This window comes from Somniosus microcephalus, chromosome 19 (assembly GCF_052327205.1).
Source record: "Somniosus microcephalus isolate GS21.2 chromosome 19, FLI_Smic_1.0, whole genome shotgun sequence".
NCBI lineage: Eukaryota > Metazoa > Chordata > Chondrichthyes > Squaliformes > Somniosidae > Somniosus > Somniosus microcephalus.
This window is the reverse complement of record NC_141005.1, coordinates 40,983,937-41,001,500: the sequence shown is the minus strand read 5'-3', so window position 1 is coordinate 41,001,500 and position 17,564 is coordinate 40,983,937. Positions and strand designations below refer to the sequence as shown.

At 45.4% G+C, this 17,564-nt stretch overlaps 1 protein-coding gene across 1 annotated transcript in view; it reads left to right on the top strand.

Moving 5' to 3' along the window:
• Positions 1–12,469: 12,469 nt before the first annotated feature.
• The window catches only part of vps37ba (VPS37B subunit of ESCRT-I a), a 34,395-nt gene continuing 29,300 nt past the window's right edge, over positions 12,470–17,564 (top strand). The window contains exon 1 of the mRNA XM_085961683.1: positions 12,470–12,636. Coding sequence (XP_085817809.1) covers positions 12,538–12,636 — 99 coding nt within the window. The 5' untranslated portion in view covers positions 12,470–12,537. The remainder of the gene's footprint in view (positions 12,637–17,564) is intronic.

Below are 17,564 nucleotides of genomic sequence, written 5' to 3'. Positions count from 1 at the left end.
ATGCCAGAGTACTGATAAAAATAAAATTGAAACAAAGACAACACTGTTGAAAATGCAGCTCCCGTGTCGATCATAAACCAAACCTTCTGCTCTTTTGAGTAAAAATGGTGTTGATGGGAGGGAGAGAATAGTTAACAGAATTTTCTCTTTAAAACTAAATAAACTACTGTTCCCTGTAAAAAAAAAAAAAAAATTCTGAGGTACAAGTAGAATTAAGCCCTAATGTTTAAAAAAGATCTTCCTGGAAGATTACATTTTTATTATGGCAATCTAGAGCAAATTTCACAATCATGAAATAAGCCCTCACTCACTGCGAGAACTTGAGTATCTACAAGGAAGGAAAGGTTTCAAAAGTTGAGTTTTTAGCTGTCGGCTGCATGTGGGGAGAAAGAGTTGAGAGATAAGTGTGGAGTACTGCAGCTGTACATCTAACTGCACAGAAATGTTCATATTAAAGCTTACCCCTTTCTTTAGGCGCTTGAGATTTATATGAGGTTGGATCATTCATTGAGGCTGCAGCATTTTGTGATGGATTGAGGATGCGTCACCTTGCAAGAATTAATGTGATTTCTCATTCAGATGTGAGATTTCCGACAGAGACATGATCATAAACTTATAAGATGTCACTATCTTATGTTTACGAATGAAGGGTATTTTGTGATGGAGAATACAGTATTCACTGGAAAGAAGATTTATGGCTGAAGTTGCGCCGTGTGATATTGGCTAAATGCATTTCTATGAAATTCCTTTCTCCATTATTTTAGGGGAAGCATTAACTCATTTAAAAATAAATGGGTTAACTGCTCCATTAAAAGAATGGAGAAAGGAATTTTATATGCTTTGTTGTAGGAAAAATGATTCCTCAGAAACTAGACTTTGAGTAAGAGAGACAACTTTATTAAATGACAGCTCTGGGAGAAGCGTCTGCAACCACGCGGTCTGCGAGAGCACCTTCTCCCCGATTGTAGTACGTGCCGAGCTTATATACAATTCCAAGAAGTTGGTTTTAGATCATTTACATTCATCCAATCAATTCGTTTATTAGCGCATATCGTTATTTTCCTCCAGTCAGGAGTTTACACACTTGTGTTGCCAATTCTGCCTCTTCAGGTCTTCGTTCCATCTTGTTCCCCGGCGGAATGTGATTAGTTCGATAATAGGATACAAGTGATTAGTTCGATGATAGGATACCAGTGAACCTTGTTAGTCCTCAGTGGTTCAATTAGTCCCAGTTAGGACACGAGATGAACTTTATTCCAGCCATGCGTAAGCGTGGCATGTCTCACTGTGCAGTGATTCAATTAGACCCAGTCAGCGAATTTGTTGTTTGTGACTTTTCCAGCAAAATCTTGTCCAGCAATCTTGTCCAGCAAAATGTTATTCTAACAGTCCCTCCTCTTGGTCCTGAAGCACGATTCATTTGCTCCCAGATGACCATCCTCAGTCCCCCTTTCGTCGGTGCTTACAGCCACTGGCTTATGTCCGGGGGTTCGGTTGTCCCTTCGACAGTGTCGTATTGGTGTTCTTCGTCCCTTGGTAGCAGGTTGGTGTGTTCCTCCTCGATAGAGGCAATCGGCGTCACGGTTTTCATAGCAGTTTGGCAACACAACTTTATAAGGCTCAGCGCACAACACATCAACATACAAATTACAACTATTATTATTATCCCTTGCATCATCCACGCTCCCCACCCGGTTTTCCCTAGTAACCAATCAAGCCACCCTGTGCTTGTGGGTTGATGGAGCTTCTTTATTTCTTCTTGGATATGATTTGCTAGGCTCGTGATATTCTCGGAGCTATCTGGGACATATGTACAGCAGTCTGTCCCGATCAGGGCACAGGTGCCTCCTTGCGCCGCCAACAGATAATCTAGGGCTATCCTATTCTGTAAGGCGGTGGTCCGGATCACCACCATTTCGGCACTCATTTCTCTCAGGGACTCAGCCGTATCGTTGGCTATTTGTTCGAGCACTGCTGCCATGTTTATGGATTCCCTTGCTATTTTTCCTGTTCCGTACCAGGGGAATGCTATAGCCCAGAATCTTTCGGTTTCCGTAATAGCTCTCTTAACACGCTTGGCTGGTTGCCATAACGACTGGTACCCGTAGTGGTGGGTTAGGGAGGATAAATAATGGATGTATGGTACTATGTATCCTATATAGCATGACCCAGTCCAGGGTCGTGGAAGCCATGGATACGCCTTATATCCGCAAATGAAATAGGTATTATTATAGGCCTCAAATTTGTTCCAAAGTTGGTACATGATCCCAGGTATTCCCCTCCAGGGTAGATTGCTAGTCCGGTTTAGCACTTCGGATAAATTAAACGTTCCCACGTAGGGCCATTCTAGGGCACCTGGTGGTTTAGTACTGGTTTTGGTTAAAGTGTAATTATACTTGCACTTACTCCATCCAACCACTAACCCTGTCTCGTCATAGTTTACCAAGCAGACTTCCCCCTCTGCATTGTTTTTAGTTTTCCCCCTGTGCTGACTAATAGCTCTTCTGGATACCTTCGATCATCGTACTGGGGATGAAACCATCCTTTAAAGTTCGTGGGGTTATACCCTGCCTGTTTCCACTCATGTTCCAGCTGACCTGGATTCAAGCTATTTTGGGTTTGTATGGTATCCTCCTTATGCCAGGTGGTATTAGAGTATAATAACCACCCTACCATCTCCTCTACCTTAAAGGGGATAGGCCTTAATGGGATTCCTCCCCCCGTATGGGTGGGCACATGGGCGCACACCCAGCATGAGCTTTGGCCCATTTTTTTCGCATAGACATATGACATATATACAGAAAGGTATTTACATGCAATCCTCTCTCTTTACGTAACTGGGGTACCGCGCTTCCCGTGACAATATAAAATAACGCCATTACCCATAATACTCTAAACATGATTAATATATCACTACAGTCCAGTCTTTACAGGAATTTTATGACAAAGAGTATGCAGATCACCTGTAAAACAGATTCAGAAAGTAGCCAGTCAGTCGTCTTTATATACTTTCAATTGTGTCCAATGCTTCCATACTCCTTTACCCCTTATGTCTAGACAGGCACAGGTATCCCCACTGATTATGATTTCATATGGCCCACTCCATTTTGGGGCGAACCCTGGTTTGCTGGGCAGAGTTTTCACCATGACTTTACTACCCGCTGAGGGAACATAAGCCGTCATTGTGAGCTCTTGTGCCCGATCCTTGTCCTCCTGATTATCGCGGACATTCTTTCGCATCTCCTTTAATTGAGTGCTAAGTTCCAGAATGTATCGTTTTAGTCTATCTTTTAAAGGGCCTACATCGGCCCCACCTGTTATGATGCCTTCTGGCAATTGCATCGCCCTTCCTGTCATCAATTCATAAGGGATCAAGCCTGTCGTTCGGTTTTCAGTGGCTCGCAGCTTCATTAGGATAATGGACAATACTTCAGTCCAGGTTTTCCCCGACGTCTGCATTGCCTTTGCCAATGCATTTTTAAGGGTTCGGTTCATTCGTTCCACCATGCCCGAACTTTGAGGGTGGTATGGGATGTGGAATTTTTGTTTAATTCCCATTAATTGGCATACCGTTTTTATGACACTCCCGGTAAAGTGGGTACCTTGATCAGAGTCCATTTGAATTGGTATTCCCCACCTGGGGATTACTTCTTCAGCTAAGACTCTGGCAACCGTCAAAGCGGTGCAATTTCGTGTGGGGAAAGCCTCTACCCAGCGGGTGAATTGGTCTATGACCACGAGGCAGTATGTTTTGCCGTGTGACGGTGGAAGGAGACCTGTGAAGTCTATTTGTATGTGCTCCCAGGGCCCTCGTGGCCTTGGTTGATGTCCCATTTTGACCTTTATGGGTCGCCCGGGGTTATACTGCGCACAGGTGATACATCGATGGCAGTATCTCGCGATATCTCTTCCCATCCCCTTCCACCACCATTCTTTGCTGAGGCTTCCCATCATCGCTTCTCTCCCTGAGTGTACAAGCCCATGGTGGAGTTCTAATAGCGTATTTTGAATGCACTTGGGGGCCATTACCCTGTTATCCTTTCGCCAGACATTATCGCTTCCCCGCTTTGCGCCTTGTTCTTCCCACGTACCTTTTTCGACGTCGGGGGTGTCCTCATGGAGTTCGTCAATACTTATCTCGTCCTCGGAGCTGCTCACAGCGGCTATTGGTACTTCTTCGATCCTTTCTTGCTCTAGCGCCCTTTGTGCTGCTTGGTCCGCAGCCTGGTTCCCCTGGTGATTTAGCCAGTCCAGGCTAGTCCGGTCCGGTTCCCTCTGATGTGCCTTAATCTTAATTACTGCTACCTGTTGGGGTTTGTCGCTAGCTTCTAGGAGGGCTTCTATCCTCAGCTGGTGTTTTATGGGATTGCCTCCCGCAGCAATGAATCCCCTCCTACCCCATGCAGTCATATAATCGTGGACCACCCCAAAGGCATACCTACTATCTGTGTAAATGTTCACGATTTTATTCTCTGACAACTCTAGTGCCCTGGTGAGAGCCACTAGCTCTGCCACTTGGGCCGATAGGCCTCCATCAATCCGTCCTGACTCTACGGTTTTTAATTCGCCATTAACCACCGCCCACCCCGTTCAGGGCAGCCCATCTATATACTTGCGTGAACCATCTACGTACAACGTCTCTTCCGCTGTCGCTAAAGGGGTGTCTTTTATCCTATCTTCTTCCAGGTTCATATCTACGTCCCCACAGTTGTGGGGCTCCCCAGTTCCCAGTATTCCTTCTGCCGGGTTCTCCCCCGTGTCTCTAACAATGGTTACTGCTTTACTCGGAGGGAGGCGGACGGCCTCCCACTTGGCACGTCTCATGTTCGAGACGGATCTTAATTTCCCGGTATTCAACATCTCTACCAGAGTGTGTTTAGTGTGCAATATAATGTTTCCTGTCATTACTATCGGCTCACTAACCTTTACTGCCCAAGCCGCACAATCCAATGCAGCTATGCACCGGGAGAGCCCTGTGACTACCGGTCCCTCCGCTGTGGAATAGTAGGCGACGGGCCTTCTTTTATCCCCATGATCCTGTGTAACTACTGCTGTGTAAAACCCTTCTTCATTGTTGCAACGTATGTGGAAGTCCCTACTCATATCTGGCAGTCCTAGCCCTGGGGCTGATACTAGCTCAGACTTTAGTTGAGTATAAGCTTCCTCTTGTTCCGGTCCCCAATCTATCGGTTCCAACGCGGGTTTACCCCCTTTCACTAATCTTTGTATAGGTTCTGCTAATTTAGCGAACCCCGGGATAAAATTTCGACTGTAATTAAAGAGCCCCAGTACCTTCCTGACTCCGCGTACTGTTACGGGTCTCGGCATGCCCTGGACAGCGTGTTTCCTGTCCTGTGGCATTTCTTTAAGTCCTTGGGAGATTAGATGTCCCAGGTATAGGACCTGAGTTTTTCCTATCTGTGCTTTTTTAGGGCTTACCTTGAGGCCAGCCATCTCTAGGGCCCTTAGTACTAAATATAAGGTTGCCAGATGGTCTGCCTTCGTTTCCGAGGCTATTAGTATGTCGTCGACGTACTGCAAAATAGTGCTTCCTTTAGGTACTTCTATCTGTTTTAGGATATCACTCATGACGCGGTGAAAAATAGCTGGGCTATTATGGAATCCCTGTGACAATCGGGTCCACGTATATTGTTTATCCCCTACTGTGAATGCAAATTTCTCTTGTGATTCCGGATCTAATGGGAGTGCCCAGAATCCGTTAGCTATGTCTAAAACGGTGAATATCTTCTGTTCAGGGGATAGCCCATTCAAAATTGTTGAGGGGCTGGCAACGATGGGGTGTAATTTAGGAGTGACCCTGTTGAGGGCCGTATAGTCTATAGTCAACCTATAGCTCCCATCAGGTTTCTCTACTGGCCATGTGGGGAATTAGTAGTGCTCGTGGTTTCCCTCAGGATACCCCTTTCTACTAGCCCCTTCACTATGTCCACGACTGCCTTCCTGGCCTCCGCCTTTATTGGGTACTGGCGGTGGGATTAGCCAATGTCCCGCCCCGACTCACAGGAGCCATCTCGACTATTTCAACGTCCCCCTCGCCTGCAGGGGCTGTTGGTTCTGCACTGTAATATGGGGGAAGGGAGGTGGTGTCTGGACAAGTCCCCATTCGCCCCCCCTCGTATACCTTACACTCTAATTCCTTTATAATCTTTGCTTGACATTTCGCCTTTGTCTCTAGTTCCGTAACCATCTGTACTTTGTCTTGTGCAACTTTCTTTATTACGTTTACTTGTTAAATGAGTCCTGCTAGTTGGTGTACTAATAACACTCCTGCCTTCTTGGTTTTATCCTTTGTCTGTTTAGTCAACCAGCTTCTCTGGAGTTCTAAAGTCTGTGACACATCCCACCCGTCTTTCTGCATCTTCTTAATTAACGACTGTCGGTTTGTCATATAAGAATATGTGAGGGAGCCCGAAGGTCCCCTCTTAACTTCCTCACCTGACATCGCCGCTGCTTCACCGATCGTTCCTTCGTGTCTGGAGATCTGTTCCTTAGAGAGCCCCCCTATTCTTCCCTTCCGAGAATACCCGAGCTTCTTCTCGCACTCTATGCCAGCGTTCTCAGAGGTCCGGGTTTGTCTTTCTCTCAAAACTGCCCGGACGTGTAACGCTTGCTTGTTGGACGGGGTTTCTACCCCTCCCCGGTGTCTGTTTACCTGATCAGGGTCCTACAACACCGACACTAATAATCTCCTAGTTCACTTAGCAACATGATATAATGCAGAAAAATGTTAACCATACTCGACTAGTATCACGACTTTAGAACACCTTGGAGTCTCGAGTCTCGGCACCTACTTCATGGTCCTGGCCTTCGCGTGGGGCATTTGCCCTCTTAACAACCGGCCTGAGGCTAGGTGTCTGAGACAAGTGTCCTCCTGATCCGAGGTTTTTCTTAGTTACTTAGTTACTATTACACAAATACAAATACACACATACAAATCAAGTAGTGTCTCTTACCCACTCAGTCTGTGTCCCAGATTCGTTTTGGTGCCACTTCGCCGTTCAGTCGCCTTGTTGAGTGTCTCTGATTTATGGGCAGTCAAAAATTTGACTACTCACCCTGGTCACTGATTCGAACGACTGTTCAGCTCCGTGGCACCCTGCTCGCAGCGCCAATTTGTTGTAGGAAAAATGATTCCTCGGAAACTAGACTTTGAGTAAGAGAGACAACTTTATTAAATGACAGAGCTCTGGGAGAAGCGTCTGCAACCACGCGGTCTGCGAGAGCACCTTCTCCCCGATTGTAGTACGTGCCGAGCTTATATACAATTCCAAGAAGTTGGTTTTAGATCATTTACATTCATCCAATCAATTCGTTTATTAGCGTATATCGTTATTTTCCTCCAGTCAGGAGTTTACACACTTGTGTTGCCAATTCTGCCTCTTCAGGTCTTCGTTCCATCTTGTTCCCTGGCGGAATGTGATTAGTTCGATAATAGGATACAAGTGATTAGTTCGATGATAGGATACCAGTGAACCTTGTTAGTCCTCAGTGATTCAATTAGTCCCAGTCAGGACACGAGATGAACTTTGTTCCAGCCATGCGTAAGTGTGGCATGTCTCACTGTGCAGTGATTCAATTAGTCCCAGTCAGCGAATTTGTTGTTTGTGTCTTTTCCAGCAAAATCTTGTCCAGCAATCTTGTCCAGCAAAATTTTATTCTAACATGCTTGTATCCCAATATCGTACAACATAGTTTAACGCCAAGAGTCATTAAAATGTGAGACGTCAGAAGAAGATAATTACAATTATACTCAATGCTATAAGCAGGATATAAATTTTTAGACCCGCGCTATATCTCCTATCTATGCCATGTTAGGTAAGTAATTAAAACAGTAAAATTTACATGGAAATACTATTTTTAACAGGAGTTAAATTTATGCACAGATTGTAGATTCGTTTCAATGATGTCATTGAAATAATTTTTCAGAGTGCCATCTGTTCTCATTTGCAACACTTCCAACCCTACAAGGATCCCTAGGATAGAAATTAATGTGTGTTAGAGTTAAGACCAGTGATATATGAGTGAGAATGGGCAGTAATGAGTGTGTTACAGTGCATGATTAACTCCTTTGTTGCAACCATAGCCAAATTGCTGCTAGAAAGAAGTACTTGTTGTATATTGTAACACATAAATCTTGCGCTACACCAATTAAATGGATTAAAGATGTTGCTTATAAGAACATAAGAACATAAGAAATAGGAGCAGGAGTAGGCCAATCGGCCCCTCGAGCCTGCTCCACCATTCAATAAGATCATGGCTGATCTGATCCTAACCTCAAATCTACTATCACTCTGCATCCACCCGAACCCATGTGATCTCCTGGGAGAGGCGAAAAACCAGCTAAAAAACCCAATGGCCAATTTGGGAGAAAAAATCTGGGAAATTCCTCTCCGACCCATCTAGGCGATCGAAACTCGGCCAGTAGATCACTGTCCCTATATTTTCTACAGTACTTACCTTCTGTAAAAGGTGATCTCCACCCCAGCCAGGAACAGGAATAGAACCATCTCCTGAAATCTAACACATAATTAGAACACAAGAAGTAGGAGCAGAACCAGGCTACATGGCCCCTGGGCCCGCTCCGTTACCCACAGGGCCATGACCGTTCCGAACATAGACTCATGTCCAATTTCCTGCCCGCTCCCCGCAACCCCTAATTCCCTTTACTTCTAAGAAACTGTCTATTTCTGTTTTAAATTTATTTAATAATGTAGCTTCCACAGCTTTCTGGGGCAGCAAATTCCACAGACCTACTACCCTCTGAGTGAAGAAGTTTCTCCTCATTTCAGTTTTGAAAGAGCAGCCCCTTATTCTAAGATTATGCCCCCTAGTTCTAGTTTCACCCATCATTGGGAACATCCTCACCACATCCACCCGATCAAGCCCCTTCACAATCTTACATGTTTCAATAAGATCGTCTCTCATTCTTCTGAACTCCAATGAGTAGAGTCCCAATCTACTCAACCTCTCCTCATATGTCCACCCCCTCATCCCTGGGATTAACCGAGTGAACCTTCTTTGTACTGACTCGAGAGCAAGTATGTCTTTTCTTAAATATGGACACCAAAACTGTATGCAGTATTCCAGGTGCAGTCTCACCAATACCTTGTACAACTGCAACAATACTTCCCTGTTTTTATATTCTATCCCCCTAGCAATAAAAGCCAACATTCCATTGGCCTTCTTGGCTTGTAGTTGTTCAATCTCTCCATTTTCCAGAGTCTCCATTTCTCATGTGCGTTATATTGGGAACTCCTAATTGTAATGGATATTGTAGCAATGGGTGCGGACTGCTTAGATTCATTGCTAACTAGTCACCTGTAGTGAAAGGTTGGCAACTCCGCCAACTTCCAAACCCTTTAGCATGGCAACCGGGTTCAGTGCACCCTTTGTAGTGCACTCGGTGGAGGAGGACAGCAAGAATAAGAATAGCCCATGATGCTGGGTGCTACACAAGGTGTGTAGTACTCCCCTGTCAGTACTGAACATAGTGGGTATATCATTCCAGATAGAGATAACTGGGAGTAAATAACACGATAGATATGGAAGTGTCTATGGATGCTATTTATATGGACTTCCAGAAGGCATTTGATGAGGTTCCACACAAGAGACTGTTAGTACAAATGAAAGCACATGGAATTAGGGGCGATAGCAAAATACTGCAGATGCTGGAAATCCACAATAACAACAGAAAACGCTGGAAAAACTCAGCAGGCCAGGCAACATGCGTGGAGAGAGAAACAGAGTCAACGTTTCGGGTCGAAACCCTTCTACAAAACTGAGGAAAAAAGGCAGGAAATGAAAAGATTAAAAGGCAGTTTGGGGGCTGGGAAGTGGGGGAGGGGATGAAAGAAGAGACATTAAGAGGTATTCAAGGTGAGACGAGATAGTAATAGGACAGGTAAAGAAACAAACAATGGCTGTAGATGAAGTGTGAAATGCGCTGGCAGAGTGAGAGACAGTTGCCATGTGGGAGAGGGAGAAAAAAAAGGAAAAGGCACAAACCAGAAGTGTGGATACAAAATATAAAAATATAATAGGGGCCGAGGTTATGATCTGAAATTGTTGAACTCGATATTGAGTCCGGAAGGCTGTAAAGTGCCTAATCGGAAGATGAGGTGCTGTTCCTCGAGTTTACGTTGAGCTTCTGTGGAACAATGCAAGAGGCTGCAGACGGTGAGGTCTGAGTGGGAATGGAACGGTGAATTGAAATGACAGGCGACCGGAAGCTCGGGGTCACCCTTACGGACTGAACGGAGGTGTTCCGCAAAGCGGTCACCCAATCTGCGTTTGGTCTCCCCAATGTAGAGGAGACCACATCGTGAGCAGCGAATACAGTATATTAGATTGCAAGAAGTACAAGTAAATCGCTGTTTCACCTGGAAGGGGTGTTTGGGGCCCTGGACAGTGGGGAGGGGGGAGGTATAAGGGCAGGTGTTGCAGTTATTAGGGGAATTACGGGTAACCTTTTGACATAGGTAGGGAATTGGTTAGGAGGTAGGAGACAGAGAGTAGGGATAATAGGTATGTACTCCAATTGGCAGCTAGATGCTGTGGAATGTAACAGCCAGAACTACCTAACTGAATGGAGGGTGTAACTTTTTATTATGACAAAACGAAGTTAAATATAAACTTATCAAATTATAATTTTGTTCCCTTTATCCACAGATGCTTAGCAAAAGCATCTCTGTTGTTTTCTAATTTGTTTTCTAATTATCCCAATGCAATCCACTCCCTCCAGTGCCCACCGGTCGCAGAAAGCCTCAAGCGTACGGGCGGACACCGTGTGCTCCCTCTCCAGGAACACCTGGGCGAGCTCATAGCCATAAAAGAGAGGCAGGCAGCCAGAGCGAACACCTCCATCGACTGCGCTCTGCCTGGATCTGTTAATGGCCACGTTGGCCGGGCCCAGGAGCAGACCTACGAGGAGGCTCTCTGACCTGAATGGAGATTGTAACCCACACCTACAACCTAGGATTGTGTTGTAACCCACATCTACAGCCTGGCATTGTGTTGCAACAATAACAACAACTTGTATTTATATAGCGCCTTTAATGTTGTAGAACGTCCCAAGGTGTTGCACAGGAGTATTATAAGACAAAAAATTTGACACCGAGCCACATAAGGAGAAATTAGGGCAGGTGACCAAAAGCTTGGTCAAAGAGGTAGGTTTTAAGGAGCATCTGTAGAGAGAGAAACAGAGTTAACGTTTCAGGCCGATGACCCTTCGTCAGTCAGAACTAATGGTCCTATGAAGGGTCATCGACCTGAAACATCAATTCTGTTTCTCTCTCTACAGGTGCTGCCTGACCTGCTGAGTATTTCCAGCATTTTCCGTTTTTATTTCAGATTTCCAGCATCCGCAGTATTTTGCTTTTGTATTAGGTTTTAAGGAGCGTCTTAAAGGAGGAAAGAGAGGTAGGGAGGCGGAGAGGTTTAGGTAGGGAATTCCAGAGCTTAGGGCCTAGGCAACAGAAGACACGGCTACCAATGGTTGAGCGATTATAATCAGGGATGCTCAAGAGGGAAGATATCTCGGGGTGTTGTGGGGCTGAAGGAGATTACAGAGATAGGGAGAGGCGAGGCCATGGAGGGATTTGAAAACAAGGATGAGAATTTTGAAATTGAGGCGCTGCTTAACCGGGAGCCAGTGTAGGTCAGCGAGCACAGGGGTGATGGGCGAACGGGACTTGGTGCGAGTTAGGACATGGGCAGCCAGTTTTGGATGACCTCAAGTTTACGTAGGGTAGAATGTGGGAGGCCAGCCAGGAGTGCTTTGGAATAGTCAAGTCTAGAGGTAACAGAGGCATGGATGAGGGTTTCAGCAGCGGATGAGCTGAGACAAGGGCGGAGACGGGCGATGTTACGGAGGTGGAAATAGGCGGTCTTTGTTATGCGGTTTGATATGTGGATGAATCATTTCAGGGTCAAATATGACACCAAGGTTGCGAACAGTGTGGTTCAGCCTCAGACAAATGTTAGGGAGAGGGATGGAGTCAGTGGCTAGGGAACAGAGTTCTTGTGGCAGGGACCAAAAACAATGACTTCGATCTTGACAATATTTAATTGGAGAAAATTTCTGCTTATGCAGAACCGTATGTCGGAGAGGTAGTCAGACAATTTAGAGACCGTGGAGGGGTCGAGAGAAGAGGTAGTGTAACCCATACTTGCAACCTGGCATTGTGTTGTAATTCACATCTGCAACCTAGCATTGTGTTATAAACCACACCTATAACCTGGGATTGTGTTGTAACACACACCTTCAACCTGGGATTGTGCTGTAATCCACACCTACAACCTGCATTGTGTTGTAACCCACACCGACAACCTGGGATTGTTGTGGCACAGCTGGGGCGTGAATGTCCTTGTATGACTTCATCCGACGTGCTATTGGTTGACGGGCACGTCAATCAGGGGAGTGGGCGGGGCCGATGATTGGTCATTTCTGGGGCGGGCTGGCTCTGGAGACGGGCAGTAGGAGCCGCTCGGGATCGAGTGAGGAATCGTTCGCCGACCATGTCGCTGCCCGACTTCAGCGCCTTGAGCCTGCAGCAGCTGAACGAGCTGCTGGAGGACGAGGAGAAGCTGACTAAAATGGCGGAGGGGATGGAGGAGGTGAGTCCGGGATGGCGCGCCTGGCTTTGGGGGGGAAAAGAAACTACCTGAGGATAAAAGCGCCCCGGCTCGGTTAGGCCGGGCCCGGAGCTGTGGGAAAAGTTGTGGAGAAACAATAGAGTGAGTCGGGCGGGGAAAGAGGCTGGGAGTCAGGCGGGCAGGGCTGGAAATCAGGCGGGGCAGAGCTGGGGATTTGCGGGTGGCCCTGAGTGAGGGGCCGGGGCGGGGGGGGGAAAGCAGCTGCTGTGACCCCGGCACTGAGCCACCCTGAGCCCCGGGTGTAAACGCTTGGCCGAGGATCCTGTGTCAACACGGAAATCACTCGGGCTGTGGCGCCGCATCATCTTCTAGAACCCGCCGGCTGCGCAGCACTCCAGACTCCCAAAGGGGTAACATTGCTCAAGTGAGCGGTATGTTTGGGTGGGGGTGGGGGGTTTACTGTAGAATTGGTAAGTGCCCACTTGTCAAAGGAACGAGAAATCATTTGTTTAGATGCTAAGCACCATGAAATTGGAAGCGAGGAAGTGGTGGAGTGGGGGTGAGTATATTCACCTGAACTTTGCATAGGTCCACCTTTCTTTTAGCCCATCTTCCTGTTTATAATGTTGCTGCTCTTTAGTTGGGAATTGCCATTTTTGTGTACTAACTGCTGCAATAACAAATTTGCTTACCTTTTAAAATATTTTTAAAATGTATTTGAAAATGTACAATGCTTACAATAGATTATATAATTTTAACTATGTAAAGAGATAAAACAACAACAACTTGTATTTATATAGTGCCTTTAATGTAGTAAAACGTCCCAAGGCGCTTCACAGGAGTATAAGATGAAAAATTTGACACTGAGCCTTCTAAGGAGAAATTAGGGCAAATGACCAAAAGCTTGGTCAAAGAGGTAGGTTTTAAGGAGTGTCTTAAAGGAGGAAAGAGAGGTGGCGAGGTTTAGGGAGAGAATTCCAGAACTTAGGTCCTCGGCAACAGAAGGCACGGCCACCAATGGTTGAGCAATTGTAATCGGGGGTGCTTGAGGGCAGAATTAGAGGAGCGCAGATATCTTGCTTTTGGGGGGGGTGTTGAGGATTGTGGGGCTGGAGGAGATTAGAGATTGGGTGAAGTGCTGAACATGCAACAGTGGTACTAGATAATAAACCCCAAAAGGCCTAGGCTACAAAATTGTTTTTCGAATGGGATCAAATATTTTCTGTTAAAGGTGGGCGAAGAGGTTTATATTAACGTGTCATAGAAACATAGAAGAGAGGAGCAGGAGTAGGTCATTCGGCCCTTCGAGCCTGCTCCGCCATTCAATGTGATCATGGCTGATCATCCAAATTCAGTACCCTGTCCCTGCCTTTTCCCCATATCCCTTGATCCCTTTAGCCTCAAGAAATATATCCAACTCTTTCTTGAATATATTTAATGAACTAGCCTCCACCGCCCTCTGTGGCAGAGAATTCCACAGGTTCACCACTCTCTCTGGGTGAAGAAATTCCTCCTCATTTCAGTCCTAAATGGCTTACCCCTTATCCTTAGACTATGACCCCTGGTTCTAGACTCCCCGGCCATCAGAAACATCCTTCCTGCATCTAGTCTGTCCAGACCTGACAGAATTTTATAGGTTTCGATGAGATCCCCTCTCAATCTTCTAAACTCCAGTGAGTATAAGCCCAATCGACACAATCTCTCCTCATATGTCATTCCTGCCATCCCAGGTATCGGCCTGGTGAATCTTCGCTGCACTCCCTCCATGGCAAGAACGTCCTTCCTCAGGTAAGGTGACCAAAACTGCACACAATACTCAAGGTGCGGTCTCACCAAGGCCCTGTACAACTGTAGCAAGACATCCTTGTTCCTGTACTCGAACCCTCTTGCTACGAAGGCCAACATACCATTTGCCGCCTTAACCGCCTGCTGCACCTGCATGCTTAGCTTCAGCGACTGGTGCACAAGGACACCCAGGTCTCTTTGCACTTCCCCTTCTCCCAATCTATTGCCATTCAAATAATCTGCCTTCCTGTTTTTGCCACCAAAGTGGATAACTTCACATTTATCCGCATTATATAGTGCATTTGCCATGTTTCTGCCCAATCACCCAACCTGTCCAAATCATACTGTCAGACTCCTTTGGTGTATATGGGGAGTCAAGACTGAAGTTTTTAAGCGAAGCTGGGGTTGAGGGGGAGTGATAATTGTATTGATTGTGTAGATGTAATTTAGTGTTTTTTCCTTTTTTTATATTTGCATTATAAATTTCTAATGTCCACATTTATAATGGAAACTATGTAAACTTGGCACATTACGTACACCCTCCTGCCAGGGTGGTGCTACAGTGCCTCAATTTTGTAGCTCTCAGCCCTTCAGCCTGTACTGCAGGGAAATCCTATGCTGCAACCAACTCTACTTATCTGCTTCCTAAATTGCAGTACATTTAACTATGAATATTATAAAATCAAAGTATTGTATAAAAAGACTGCATGATTTTAAACTGGTGTGATGTGTGTATTGATTTAAAATCTTCCTCCTGTCCTGAGTGTATTGATGTATTGGGATTCTGGTTCCTTGGCAATCAACATCCTTCTGTTACGTGCTCAAGTACCTTTCTCCATTTGTTCACGCATTACTGCATTATTTGTAACTGTTTTTTTGCTACATGTATTGTGCTCGTACTGTCTTCTGGAAGCTAGGAGAGGGAACTTTGGGCGTGTGTCAATATTTGCAAGGAGTCTGCCAATCAGAAAAGTTTGCAAGCCATTGGCTTAGCCAGTCTCGCCCTCAACTGATGTCAAATGTGCACTTTCCAGCAAAGATTCCTGGAGGGAAATGAGGGGTGAACCTGGCTGTTTTGTTCAAGGCCAATAGCAATGGTACTTAAGCTGAAATTAGCAAAATGTGTAGACAGGGATCAAGTCCAATGTCGTCTTGATTTGGATAGCTCGGTATCGGAACTGGCTGGTGCATTTTTTAATATAAAAACAATGATCTTTTAGGTTTGCATTTCCTTCACCTCTTTTCCCCCCCCCCCCCCCCCCCAAAAAAAAAATCAAGCTCTTGTTCTTTTGGGAACTTGTTTTATTGTGCACAGGTTTTTTTTCCACAAAGGTTCCTTTGTCAAGTGCTGTGACATCAAGAATACATGCTGCAGCTACGTTTCAGGTTTGTTCAGCTGCTGCTTTTGAGAAAATGGCATTCATAAGTGGGGAGTAGTCCTGGAAACTAACTGAGCGGATTGAGCAAGAACTGTAATTACACTTTGTTTTTTAAGCAATGCTGAGTTTTTTATTAAAACATTGCATTACAGCACATAACAATTAGAAAACTGGCTTGTATTTGAAGTAGTTGTCTGTTTAAAATATAAAACAGCTGTTACAGTATTTAAAACATGGAACAAGAGATTGTCATAGTCATAACGGCACAGGAGGAGGCCATTCGGCCCATTGAGTCCGTGCCGGCTCTCTAGAGCAATCCAGTCAGTCCCCTTCCCCCACTCTATCCCCAGGGTAATAAACTTGCAGGGCTATGAAGTGCCTTCCACCACTTCCGTCGGCAGTGAATTCCAGGTCCTCATCACTCGCTGCGTAAAAAAAGTTTTTCCCCCCTGTATCTCTTGCCCAAAACCTTAAATCTGTGTCTCCTAGTCCTTGTTCCATCAACTAGTGGGAACAGCCTTTCCCCGCCTAGCCTATCCAAACCCATCTTAATCTTGTACACCTCTATCAAATCACCCCTCAACTTCCTTTGTTCTAATGAAAACACATCCAGCTTCTCCAACCTGTCCTTGTAGCTAAGATCCCCCCCCTTCCCTGGAACCATTCTGGTAAATCTCCTCTGCACCCTCTCAAGGGCATTTACATCCTTCCTAAAGTGTGGTGACCAGAACTGGACACAATACTCCAGTTGTGGCCTAACCAGTGATTTCTAAAGGTTCAGCATAACTTCTCTACTTTTGTACTCTACCTCTATTTATGAAGCCCAAGATCCCATATGCTTTGCTAACCGCTCTCTCAATATGTCCTGCCTCCTTCAGGGACCTGTGCACATTAACTCCCAGGTCCCTCTATCCCTGCACACTCTTTAAAACTGTGCCATTAAATGTATATTGCCCCTCCCTGTTCCTTCTGCCAAAATGCATGACCTCGCACTTCTCTATTAAATTCCATCTGCCACTTGTGTGCCCATTCTGCAAGCCTTTCTATGTCCTGTTGTAGTCGATTGGTATCATCCTCACTGTTTGCTGCACTCCCAAGTTTGGTGTCATTGGCAAATTTAGAAATTCTACTCTGTATTCCAATATCCAGGTCATTTATATATATTTAAAAAAAGCAGTGGCCCCAGCACTGACCCTTGGGGAACACCACTGTCTACCATCCTCCAGTCTGAAAAACAGCCATTTACCACAACTCGCTGTTTTCTGTCCTTATTGTGTAGAGTGTAAAACTCCAAGGAATTACGTATGTATTCACTTTTATTGAAAAATCAATAGGAAATGGTACTTTTTTTTTAGGAGTGCTGAAATTTACAGTATTTCTCCGCTTGATTTTTTTTTGGGGGGGGGGTGGTCAGTATTGTCAGACTGGATCACTGGCTGATGTTGAATGGCGAGAGAAGGCAAAGCATGTGGGTCAAAGGGGAAATGGCAGCAAGGAGTTGTACAATTTTGAAGGCAAGAGCTGGAATGTATAATAGACTCCACCATAGTTTTATGTCTTAAATATTGAACGAGATCTCTGTCTAACAAGAAGATGAAAAAGGTGATGAAGTTTATGCTATGGTGTTAGACTTGTATTAAAAAGCTAGTTTTGTGAAATTTCAGGAGTGTTTATTTTGTCCTTCAAATCAAAAACTAGAGCTATCTTGCAACCAAAAAAAGCTCCATGTCAATTGCTAGCCTATTAATATTGAGGGGTGGGAGAAGGCTCGTGTGCAGCATGGAC